The 11,474-nt window shown below is 39.1% G+C and overlaps 2 protein-coding genes across 4 annotated transcripts; one reads left to right on the top strand and one right to left on the bottom strand.

Annotated features, from left to right (window-relative positions):
* Positions 1 to 748: 748 nt before the first annotated feature.
* On the top strand, positions 749 to 7,172 carry nostrin (nitric oxide synthase trafficking). Of its 2 annotated transcripts, XM_023816314.2 has the most exons (16): positions 749 to 984; positions 1,151 to 1,236; positions 1,959 to 2,042; positions 2,292 to 2,354; positions 3,188 to 3,269; positions 3,404 to 3,466; positions 3,853 to 3,951; positions 4,093 to 4,218; positions 4,657 to 4,755; positions 4,990 to 5,115; positions 5,266 to 5,374; positions 5,486 to 5,574; positions 5,704 to 5,829; positions 6,059 to 6,263; positions 6,531 to 6,614; positions 6,696 to 7,172. In XM_023816314.2, the coding sequence occupies exons 1-16, from the start codon at positions 958 to 960 to the stop codon at positions 6,830 to 6,832; spliced, it is 1,605 nt and encodes a 534-aa protein (XP_023672082.2). In that variant the 5' UTR covers positions 749 to 957; the 3' UTR covers positions 6,833 to 7,172. The 2 variants fall into 2 exon arrangements, with proteins under 2 accessions (XP_023672082.2, XP_023672157.2); XM_023816389.2 differs by lacking the exons at positions 749 to 984; positions 1,151 to 1,236 and having other exon boundaries at positions 1,311 to 2,167.
* A 657-nt stretch (positions 7,173 to 7,829) lies between these two features.
* spc25 (SPC25 component of NDC80 kinetochore complex) lies at positions 7,830 to 11,465 on the bottom strand. 2 transcript variants are annotated; one of them, XM_023816590.2, is made up of 7 exons: positions 11,170 to 11,465; positions 10,458 to 10,620; positions 10,308 to 10,373; positions 10,072 to 10,218; positions 9,641 to 9,745; positions 8,912 to 9,010; positions 7,830 to 8,192 (listed from the first exon to the last, which is right to left on the bottom strand). In XM_023816590.2, the coding sequence occupies exons 2-7, from the start codon at positions 10,609 to 10,611 to the stop codon at positions 8,068 to 8,070; spliced, it is 696 nt and encodes a 231-aa protein (XP_023672358.2). In that variant the 5' UTR covers positions 10,612 to 10,620; positions 11,170 to 11,465; the 3' UTR covers positions 7,830 to 8,067. The 2 variants fall into 2 exon arrangements, with proteins under 2 accessions (XP_023672358.2, XP_023672278.2); XM_023816510.2 differs by having other exon boundaries at positions 10,458 to 10,672; positions 11,170 to 11,461.
* Positions 11,466 to 11,474: the final 9 nt, after the last annotated feature.

Genomic DNA, 11,474 nt, shown 5'->3' with positions numbered 1-11,474 from the left:
CTAAGTGTGTGGTGGGTGTGTGTGTGTTTTGAAGACTCTCCCTTGCTGCTACAGTTGTACAGTATAAACACAGATATTCTCCATCTCTCACTGGACTCCAGGAGCAGATGTGCAAATAGCTAATCATGCATCAGATGTCCACCACTGAGACGTATCACCTGCTCCAAAGATGATCTCAGTGTTTCACACCCATAAAACTGATAGGATACCAATGAAAACGTATTGCTATACATTTTGAGTAAACACTTTTAGGCCAACATGCCACTTACTTCCATGTGTTTTTAAAGCCTTATTCGAAATTTCTTCTTGATCATATTACAAAAACATTGTATTTACATTTACCAGGTATATTTACAGATGGTGTGTATATAAATATACAGTTCAGTATAGACTTGCAAGGTTTTATTCATCACCTCCAGATTACATGTCATAAGCTGTAGTTGATTTGAAGTTAACATAGATTCTATTAATTATGTACCTTTTAGAATGAAATTGAATAAGAAGTCAAATAATCACAAGATAATTAAGTGGGTTTCATGTCCCACATCCTAATAATCTATATTTTAAACACCAGTACGTCAGTTACAGATTTTTAAGCATAACCCAGTGACAGATGTGTAATGTGATTTTGGCAGTGGAAGTAAAAATTTTAGATTGCGGAACTGCTTATATTAATATATTAATATATCAACAGTTTTGATTATGTGTACAATTGACTTTGGTTTTGAAATGCAAATAGTTTTGGTAGAAGACGCAGAACTGAGTCCTCTTGTGTTATTTCACTGTAGAGAGCATAGTGGAGGGTTAGGGGACAAATGAGCAGCTTTTATACCCAGATGGAAAGTGCCAGTGGAGTAACAGGGCTATATGCATGTAAATAACTTCCGCATGCATGACTGGAAGGGTGGTCAAAGTTTCAAAGTGCAGAGTCAATAAAACGGCCCAGACGGAAGCAAGATGAAGGACCCACTCAACGGATGCACAGTGAGTATTCCTGCTAAATTTATTCTTTTTTAGGAGAAATCTTTTCATGTGTTGAGGGAAAATCAAACCATGTGTTTCAAGCTAATGGAGTTTACCCCTGACTCCTGAAGTGAAGTTACTCCGGCAACCTCTGATGTGGTTCCGCATGTCTGCCTGTGTTTTACAGTACAACCTGCTGTACCAAGACCTTAAGAAGTTTTCAAAAAATGGAGAGTATTTCTGCAAGGAACTTATGTCAGTCTTCCAGCAAAGGTATTCACATTGGATTGCTGTTATTTATTTATTTAGCAGGCTGATAAACAGGTACTGTTTATAAATTATGATGTGCTCAGTGATATTGTGAGAAAATTCTGTGTAGCAAAGACACTGAAAAAAACCCACAGCGCACTGGGGATCTGAGCCTTTGAGTTACTCTTTAATAAACCCAGTTACTTTTCCACTTGTTCTTCCTGCAGGACTGAAACATGTTTTTCCAGACTCTAGTCTTCTTACCAACCCAACAGAGCCTCCTGCCACAACGCTTAGTGCAGCAACAAAGCTTTGAATTACTGGATTTCAAAGGGTATAAAAGGAGAGCAAACCTGAGAGATTAGACAAATGGGCTTTTGTTTGCATTAACAGAATTTTTCAGCAAGGTGGTTTGATAAGGTTACTGGTCATGAAAGTGATTACAATGCGCCATTTCCTATGGACTGTAGCGGAATTGTGTGGTGGAGAAAATTAGACCTTTCCTTATCCTTTTTGTCCTGCTTCAGAATTAGGAAACAAGCCAGGACTTATGCCAAACGGAGAAAATGATTAACTTTCAAAATCCTCAGCTGCCAAATAAAATTGAATTGTATTAAATCCGTACAGCTAGGCCACCTGAAGTGTATGTTTTGTTAGCTGTTAATAAAATTGCGTCGTGGACCTTGATCTGAATCTCGTTACAAGTCGTATCTCAGACATGTGATGATCATGATCTCGAATTGCAGGGCTGAGCTAGAAATCAGTTACGCCAAAGGTCTGCAGAAGCTGGCGGGCAAACTCATCAAAGCATCCAGAGGAATGATCAGGAAGTGAGTGCATTCGATGTCGCATGGCTCCGCCTGCTCATTGACCTCTCTAGGCTACGTAGGAATGTTCTTAAATGTACTTAGTGGACATCTGAGCGGTAAAACAAATGGAAACAAGTGGACAAATGGAAAGTCAGGCGCTCCGCTGCCAAATTCATAGCTTACTGTGCAGAATTAGTCATAAGTAGAACTACTGACTAGATTTAGAAGTTGGTGAGCTCAAGATTCGCCATAATTTCTCTCATTTTCCAGCTCCACTTACAATGCCTGGGCACACATCTCAGATGAAATGTGTTCCACAGCGGACATTCACAGGTAATGACCACTGCATTAAGGCAAGGACAATCGTTTTCACTATACATACAGTGCTAGTCAAAAGTTTGGACGTGCCAAGCCTCTTGCAAAGGAGAGTGATCGTGTCGCATCACATGACCTGGTCACCTGACCTAAACACAACAGAAATAGTTTTAGAGGAGTTTGACATGAGAGTGAAGAAAAAACGAGAGCTCAGCATATGTGGGACCTCCTTCAGGACAGCTGGAAGAGCATCCCAGGAGACCACTTCATGAAAGTGCCATAGAAGAAACAGTCGGGGCAGCCGGTCCATGGAGTAGTTGGGGTTAAGAGCCTTGCTCAAATGCCCAATGGTGGGATCATTCTGCCTACCATGGGATTTGAACCAGCAACCTTCTGAGTCCCAACCCACAGAGCTGCCCCCCCAACAAATTATATTTCGTAATTAATTTTTTTTGGTCAGCACATAATTCCATGTATGATATTTTATAGTTTTTATTCTAAAATTTGTAGGTGGGTCCAAACTTTTGGCTGGTTCAGTATATATAACGTATATAAATGTGTGGTTTGTTAATGACTGTGCATTGCACTACTTATCACTTTTATATACTGCGCAAAAAGTTTGATTTTGAATCTATGGGTAACTGCTGATGTGCATTTTAAACAGGTATTTAGCATGAATTTCTGCAGTTAATGCATAGCTGAGGGGTAAAACGGAAGGATATGAGACCAGAATATTACGTTTGGGTGGTTTGTGGTAATCAAAGCATCCATAACATGGCTTCTGCAGCATAAGCAGCAACTCTGAAACATGCATCATTAAATCACTGAATGGGATTTTTTTTTTTAAACAGAACACTGGGAAACGCTTTTCAACAAGAAGCCATTCTGGAAATCCGTCAAGTTCTAGATGAACATAACAAGAGGAGGCGGCCGGTATGTGACCACTGAGGATACCTCAGCTTTCATTGCCATGACAGTCATTTCATTCTTCCATTAATGTGCCTTTCATTTTACTTCTGTTTACACCAAATTTTCTCAGTTAATATTCTTCAACTTTTCCTTCTTAGCTAGACAATGCTGTTGAAAAGACAGGGAAGCTTGTGGTTACAAATTGGAATGAACAATTAAAGGTGAGACCAAAGTACGATTCTGAAGAATTCATCATTTTAAAAAAGTAGTGAGAAAGTCCATCATGCGGTTGAGTATTTATAACATATTTGTTCCTGTCATTCAGCTAAAAAAAACTATTTACTGTGGATAAATATAACAAAAGTACTGTTTGTATTAATTGAAAACTTTTCCATCTAAATTACATGCATAATTCCTATAGTGCCTTTTAAACAAAATCATTGCTTAAATCCAAATTTCAGTTTTTGAAATTGTATTTAACATTTTATATGAAGTATGCTTCATTAAGCCTAGACTTACTGATTAACATATTGCCTAAAAGTTCAGTCTAAAATTGTGACATTTCCGGAAAGCAGTCATATACATTACAGAGGCTGTTTCCCCACAGAGCAAGAAGAAACTAATTGGTTTAACAAGAGAGCATGAAGCCCTTTTCAGTTTTGTGGAGAACAACAAACAAATATGTACAGAGAAAGAAAAACAGAAGGTAATGGAATTACTGCATTTCTATAACAAAACTGTTCTATATTGAACATAAAAGAGAATGGGACATTGTATTTCATCATATCACATGCTGGTTTATTCTGCTAGTGATGTAAAAGCAGTGTTGATCACCTTATCCTGCTAGATGCTGAACCGTCTGACAAAGTCTGCAGAACTGCAAGTAAAGGCAGATGAAGAATACTTCAACACCAACCTGGCAGGCCTTCAGTTCAGGCTCAAATGGGAAACCACACTGAAGAACTGCTACCAGGTGACCAGTAGTTACCATCACATGCTTTGTTTATATGAAATAAGGGTGACACCAAACCCTTAGCCTTAATGTAACTCATTTGAGCCATGTGAAAATCTTACGGTAAGATTCTGTTGAATGCTTTCAATTACACATTCATATTAAAATAGATTTTGTATTCATGGTTTTATATAAGGATCATCAACTTCAGTTCTCCAGTGCCCTGTACTACGAAGCGGGGTTACTGGCTTATCGGGCTAACTTGTCAGATTTAAGGTAGTCTGGGCAAAATGTAAATCAATGAATATGAAGTCCATTTAAACTGTGGTACCTTAAATCCCCCAATAAGCCAGTAACCCCGCTTTGTAGTACAGGCCATGGAGTATAATGTGGCCTTGAATAGCATGGCCAGAAGGTTACCCATATTCAGGCTGACTGTTTGTTGTGTGTATTGTTTAGGTCGTTCAGGAGATGGAGAAACAGCGCATAGAAATACTCTGTAATATACTGAACAAGTACAACTTGCACATGTCCAGCTTTGGACAGACCCTCATCCATGTGAGTTCTTCATTTCCTTATGCCATTTCCATGCTGTTTCGAGCAGTGTTCCCCAATCCGGTCCGCAGGGACCCACAACCAGTCCACGTTTTTGCTCTCTCCCAGCTCCCAGCAAAAACGTGGACTGTCTGTGAGTCTCAAAGGACCGGAACAGGAAACTGATTTAGAGCAATGCTGAGCAAAGACATATGTAATCCTCTGCTGTACAGCAAATGCTTGTTATGTTTCTTACAGTGTCAGAAGCAGATAGACCAAGCAGTAAGGAGAGTGAACGCTGAAACGGACATAGAGATGCTGGTTGAGCAGACAAGTACTACTTCAGAAGATAACAAGACTGAGTTCCTGCTCCCTGACTATTTTGTCAGTTTTTAATTTTCTCATGTTTCTAAGTTAATCCGTTAAGCTTTTGCGTATAATATTAATGGCCTGGTCTGTTCAGGTTCACACAGGACTGTGGATACCATTGCAGTTTCCTATATATCTTCTATATAAATGTTTCACACTGGACAGGAAGAGGACGGCAAAACCATAATGGGGAAAGAGAGACGAAGGGAGGGCATGAAAACAAAACTGCAGCGGCTTCAGGAGAGTATCACAAAAGCAAAGAAGGACCAGGAGGGTTAGCATGTACTAGTAATAAATATGGAAATGTAACACCCATCACAACGTTTGTCAGTTTAATTCCCATACGTGTGTAGTTAAAAAAAAAAAAAAATCTACTTTTTTTCAGGTTTGGAGAAGTTGGTGAAAACCTACCTGGAAAATCCCTCCTTCTCAAACAAAAAGAATCTGGAAGAGACAGAGCAGCTACTGGATGAGGTGATCCAGTAAAAACGCTACTTCTGAGGCCGTGGTGCATTTCTGTGCCACCATTTAAGCTCGGCCAAAAGCAAAGTGCATTTAACTTCGAGGTTTCATTTAAGACGGAATGCTGTGGACTTTCCTTAGGCCACACTGAAGCTGGATCTCCTTGAAGCTACATACTGGAAACTCACCTGCAGCGTGGCTGACTTAGAAGGGAGGTCAAAGCCTTCACATCGGTTCGCCAACAGCATCGCCAAATGGAAAGATAAGGTACTGACTATAAAAGCTAAAAGCACCTAACCTTGCAGATGTTACTAAAACAACATAACGGATCATGGCGAGTCCCCCTCAAGGAGGGAGGAGACTCACGGATACTTGCCTGCTCACGAAAAGAAAGTGATGCACTAATTATGAAACCGCGTAGACGTGCCGCGTCTCTCTGAAGCATCCCTGTATCAAGATGCACAGATAACATCAGCCAGTGTGTTTTTTTGTGCAGGACGCCGAGCACAGCATAGTGCAGCTGACACGTCCCATTAAGATAAAGAGGTCTCCGTACAGGGCGAGGGTGTCCATGCTGCTGGCTCCCAGCTGGAACACTTTAACTGCAGAGACTTGCTCTAGTGATATGGACTCTGCTGCCTCTACTGAGAGTTTAGAGAGACAGCAAAATGGACACAGCTCTGGGTTTACTGACGAACCAGGTAAACACCATTGACATAGCAGGCAAAAAGATAATGGGGTATTCTATTTGGGGGGGGGGGGGGATAAAGTGTTTGTTGAATTTCACACTGCTTGACTAAAGAAATAATAGTATAGTGCATTTGAGCAGTTACAGAATGTATTTAAACTTGCCAAGAAGAAACTTCAATACAGTAAAATATGAGTAATATAATTGAATGTAAATTGCATATTAAATATTTTATTCCAGTACTAGGACTGTTGAAGACATTCTTATTCTCTCCCAATAGGTGCAGAGCTTGCCAGCATTGGCAAATGCAAAGCTCTATATAACTTCACATCAGACAGAGACGACGAGTTAGAGCTAAAAGAAGGTGGGTGATTAGTGACTGTGCAGGATATTGACTGAGGTTTCCTAATCAGATGCAGTGTTTGTTTATTGTTTAAATCCACAGGTGACCTCTTAGATGTCTTAGAAAAGGACCAGAGCGGTTGGTGGTATGGGGTGTTGAATAACCAAAGAGGTCACTTCCCATCAACTTACGTGGAGGAGCTTCCAACCATTGACATCACAAAATCTTCTGATGTGTGAAATTCTTCGGGCCCTCAAATTCCATAGACAAACATTTTACAGGTGCTTCCAGTTTTCGTTAAAAGCAAATTAGCATGAATCTGCTTAACCACATTCCGTAATTGCCATTTTGTATATAAACAAGCAACGACACTTAATAAAGCTGAAACTGTGTGTGACCTGTTGCAGACCTCAAAACATGACTGCTGCATTATTACAGGAGAATTCAACTATTGAGTAAATTTGTGCATATTTTGCAAATTCAGGATCCTTTGTACATATATTGTTTTTGAAGTGTGATTGATATAAATCTGTCATATTAAATTGTGACTGAACACAAATCAGAGGTGACAAACACTAATCTTGTGTATGTTCTTTAGATTGCCATTAATATTTTGTAGTATAAAAAATGGAATTTGTACTGATGAGTTACAATTAAATCATTGGTTTCAGCTAAGAAAAAATGAAGGTTATTATTGCTAAAGGTACTGAATGGCTTTCTTCCCCCAAATGCTATATCTGTCACTAAGATACTGCAGGTAAATGAAGCACGGAAAGGTGAGTGTCCTTCACTGTCATTATATTGGAGTTCTAGGGAAAATGAAATCTTTCAGACACTAAAAGAAAAATGCTAAAAACCTGAATGTTTACCTACTTTCATGCGAAGAAGGATTTAAAGTGGACAGTAAGACAGTAATAGCTCCATGACAGAACATCCCACTTTCTGTAACCATCACAAATGTGCCAAGAGGCATGATTTTAGACCAAGGCTCTGAATGAACGTCTGTCTCACTTGACTAAAGTTTTCCCCACCAAGCACCCACAAGACAAATTTATAAATAACAAAAAAAAAACACTCATCTTTCATCACTTTGACAGTAGTTGTCTGATAGCTTTGTGATCACTACAAATTCATTATTCAAACTCTGGCAAAGCAATCTCCAAAGAGTTTCGATCGCAATGCACATGTAGCTACAATAAGCAATAATCTGCAGGCTGAAAAGGCACACCAGAACGTAAACTGTGTAAGATGATTATTCAAAAAAATGTGCTGGTAAGGTAATGTGATATAACATAAATACAGAAAGGTATTTAATATTGCTGCTATAAAACAATTTTACATTTATAAAATACTTATATATAAAATGCAAGACAAAAACAATTTTACCAAAGCGATAAGAACAAAACAGACGAGTTAGGGTTCAGAATTACTACAGATTGTTACTACAGTTTCAGACATTCAATTGGTTTCCCCATCAGGTCTTAGGTAAAGAAACAAATTCTTTCCTGACATTGGCAAGGAAGGCAGAGAAGTTGTTGGTCTCAAGTAGCCGTTTTTCCAAGTGAGCCATTCGCTCCAATGGGGGGTCGCATGAGACAACTGGAACAATGAGAAAGGCAGTTACAACCTCAAGTCAACTCAACTTTCCTGTGTTTATCCAGATACGGAGATCATGTGGCAGTTTCAGTAAACATGAGAAATGGACCCAATGTGTAACAATCTAGCAAACAGGAATCACATTATTAACCAAAGCTTTATAATAAGTAACAGATACCTGAGCAATGACCACTTCAAACATTCCTGCCCTGGAGCCCAGAACAGGCTATTGTTGTACATGTAACAGGCCTTGTAATACTAGAGTCATTGTTACCCCCATTCCTCTCTTTATTCATTTAATCAGTAATCATATCTCTTCCAACAAAATTATGCCACCTAAGATTTCACCACATTTTGCCTCTTAATGACCTAATTTGGCAGTTCTTTCCCCACATATTACAAATCATGCTAATGCCCATTTGAATGATTAGAAAATATAATGATTTAGCAATTTTGGTGTGTATTAACTGAACTATTGGTTGCTGGTTCGAATTCCTGACTAACAAGGCACCACTGAGGTACCCGGAGCAGGGGCGTGCCCCGATGCACTGCTCCCTAAAAAACGTAGTTTGAAGAACATGGCCAGATATAGTCCTCCTTAGTCAACCTTGGACCAAGCTCCCAAGTCCTGGCAATACTGCTTTAAAAACACGAGTAACACAATGCAAAAAAGAAATAAATTATTATAAAAACAGGAAAAAAAAATATATCAGTGGGCTCACCTTGATACAACCCCTCTTCGCTGAGCCGAAGGATGAATGTGTGCACGCCATCAGGATCACTGCTGTTAATGCCTCGGAATATGAACTGCAGCTTCTCACCTTCAGGGGGGAAATTACGCAACATCCATAAGAACACCTCCACATCCAGTGAAGAAAAGCAACGGAGGGGAACAATTGATACACTAGAAGATGATCATCTGCCTCAAAGGTTCTTGTTAAATGAGGCTGCCGCCAAGTGTGGACACAACACCTCCATGTCAGCTACAACTAATGTTTGCTTTATGCTTCTCCTCGTACAACGAAATAGACTTATCGTCTCAACCAGTAGGAACTCATGACAAACATGCAGCTATTTTATTAAATATCACCCCTCACCCCCCAAGAATGAATATATAGAGCTATTTTTGGAGGCCCGAATGCATACAAACCTATTAACATAAAACTATACACACAGATCCAATGATGCACAGATTCAAGGTCAATATGTCGTTTCCCTACCAAATCTCATCTAACTGTCAGGACTGAAAACACACACACACACAAAAAGAAATCACAAACAGAAAGACCAGACATTACAATGAATAAGGAGTCCTGCACAGTAAACAAATCCTATCTTGGAAAATTCCAGTCTGTTCACACCAGTATGGATTTGCCTGGTATTAACCACCCATTAACTAAAAGGTAATTAAAGGTTGTAACTGTACAGTGTTACTATAAAGGGAGCCTTACCGTGAATTTTTCGGATTTCCAGACCAAGCCAGTCCTGGAAAACCTGCCTGACTGTACTCAGATTTTTCAGCTTGTCCTTATTTGCTTTGTTCTGAGAAATAATCGCTGTAAAAAAAAAAGACAAATAATTATACAGGGGGTATCAAGGTAAGTAGCATTACGAGCATTACTTCCAGGGTGAGAGGTTCAAATTCTACCTGTGTATATGTGTATGTGTGATCTGCCCTGCAATGTAGCAATGGATTAGAATCCCTGTGCTACCTAGGATAGACTCGAGGCCCCTATATGAGCTAGACCATTATAAACAGTGGGGAGATGGATGGATGGATGGATGATACAGGGAAACAAACATAAGCCTGTTTTAGATGCAAACAATGTAAACAAACAATGTAAACAAAGATGGTCAGAATGTGCTTCTGCCCCAAACTTACATTCCTTCTTCCTGGCCTGCTCCTGCCTCAGCTTGTTGATTTTCTGTATTATCATTTCTTTCTGAGCGTCCTTTTCCTCTATTTCTGACAATATGGCTGGGATTGAATCTCCAGTCTCTTTACAAAGGGCTTGATTTTGTTTGATATCTGAAAGCAAAACGGCATATCCGAAAGCTTTATAGAAGCATTACAATGTGGCTTTACATCTACAGATTGCAATTAAAGGCTCCACGTACCCTTTCTGTATTTTTGAATCATTTCAAACATGGCTTCATCCTCTTTGGATTTCTTTGAACATATGTCTATGAAGCAAAATAAATCATTACTACAAACACCAGCTGTCACTGTTCTGTGATTATATAAAGACCCTGAAGGTTATCCCATACCTTTGATAGGTTTAAAAAACTCTTTGTGAGCTTGACACAACTCCATCTCCGTGTCAACCATTTCGCGCATGGGCTGCACCAGCAGTTTGTTCCATATGTCTTCCAGCTTGTTGCTAAAATGCTGGTCGGCGTCTGGATCTTTCACGCTGGTCATATTTAATCTCTAATACGGACGGTTTAAGAACAACAGAGACCACACTAGGCACCCTGGATCTCTAGAATAGGAATAGATCAGCTCATTATCACACGTGATTTTAAAAATAAGTAGGCTAATAAGTTAAAAACAAAAACGAAAATCCCAGATTCAGTTAGCAGATATATGTCTCGTAGTAGTTTGTTAGTTAACTCGGACACAAACCATGAACCTTGACAAAAGTGACATTTTAAAACATAAACGGACTTACAAAGGCATCTAATCAATTTCAAAACGTAACTATGGCAAACGCCAGGTTATGTTACATTACTGCCAGTTTGCAAACCATTTGTCTAGCTAACGATATCGTAACAGAAAGAGGGTTAGTGGAAAAAATTACAGCGAATGTTACATTATAGAGCATGCATGTATGAAATTAAGTGCCATATGCCAGTTTGCTAAAACAAAGTTTTACAACCGTAACCTGATTGACATGTAACGTTAGCAGTGAGCAAACCGACAAAACAAAAGCAAAACAGCTAGTTTGATATAACAAAACATATATGAAAACATACTTACAAGAAATGTATTTATTAAACAGCTTGTTCCGAAGATGGTGATTCGGTAGCAACCGAATTTATTGTTTACTGTATATTTTATTTACGAAATTAACCGGAGTTTTCAACCAGTCAGTGCGCGCGTGAATTTAATTTAACCGGAAGTGACGACAAAGGGTTGAACTTAGTGAAATTTAAAAACGTAACTAGTAACCGAATGGTCACGTAAAATTTCACACAATCATATATGTACTCATATACATGCTTTCTGGTGTTTTATGTAAGATACATCACAATAGGAAATAACGTCGCCGTTTTGGCAACTTT

The sequence above is a fragment of the Paramormyrops kingsleyae genome, chromosome 1 (assembly GCF_048594095.1).
Source record: "Paramormyrops kingsleyae isolate MSU_618 chromosome 1, PKINGS_0.4, whole genome shotgun sequence".
NCBI lineage: Eukaryota > Metazoa > Chordata > Actinopteri > Osteoglossiformes > Mormyridae > Paramormyrops > Paramormyrops kingsleyae.
This window is presented reverse-complemented; position numbering and strand designations above follow the sequence as displayed.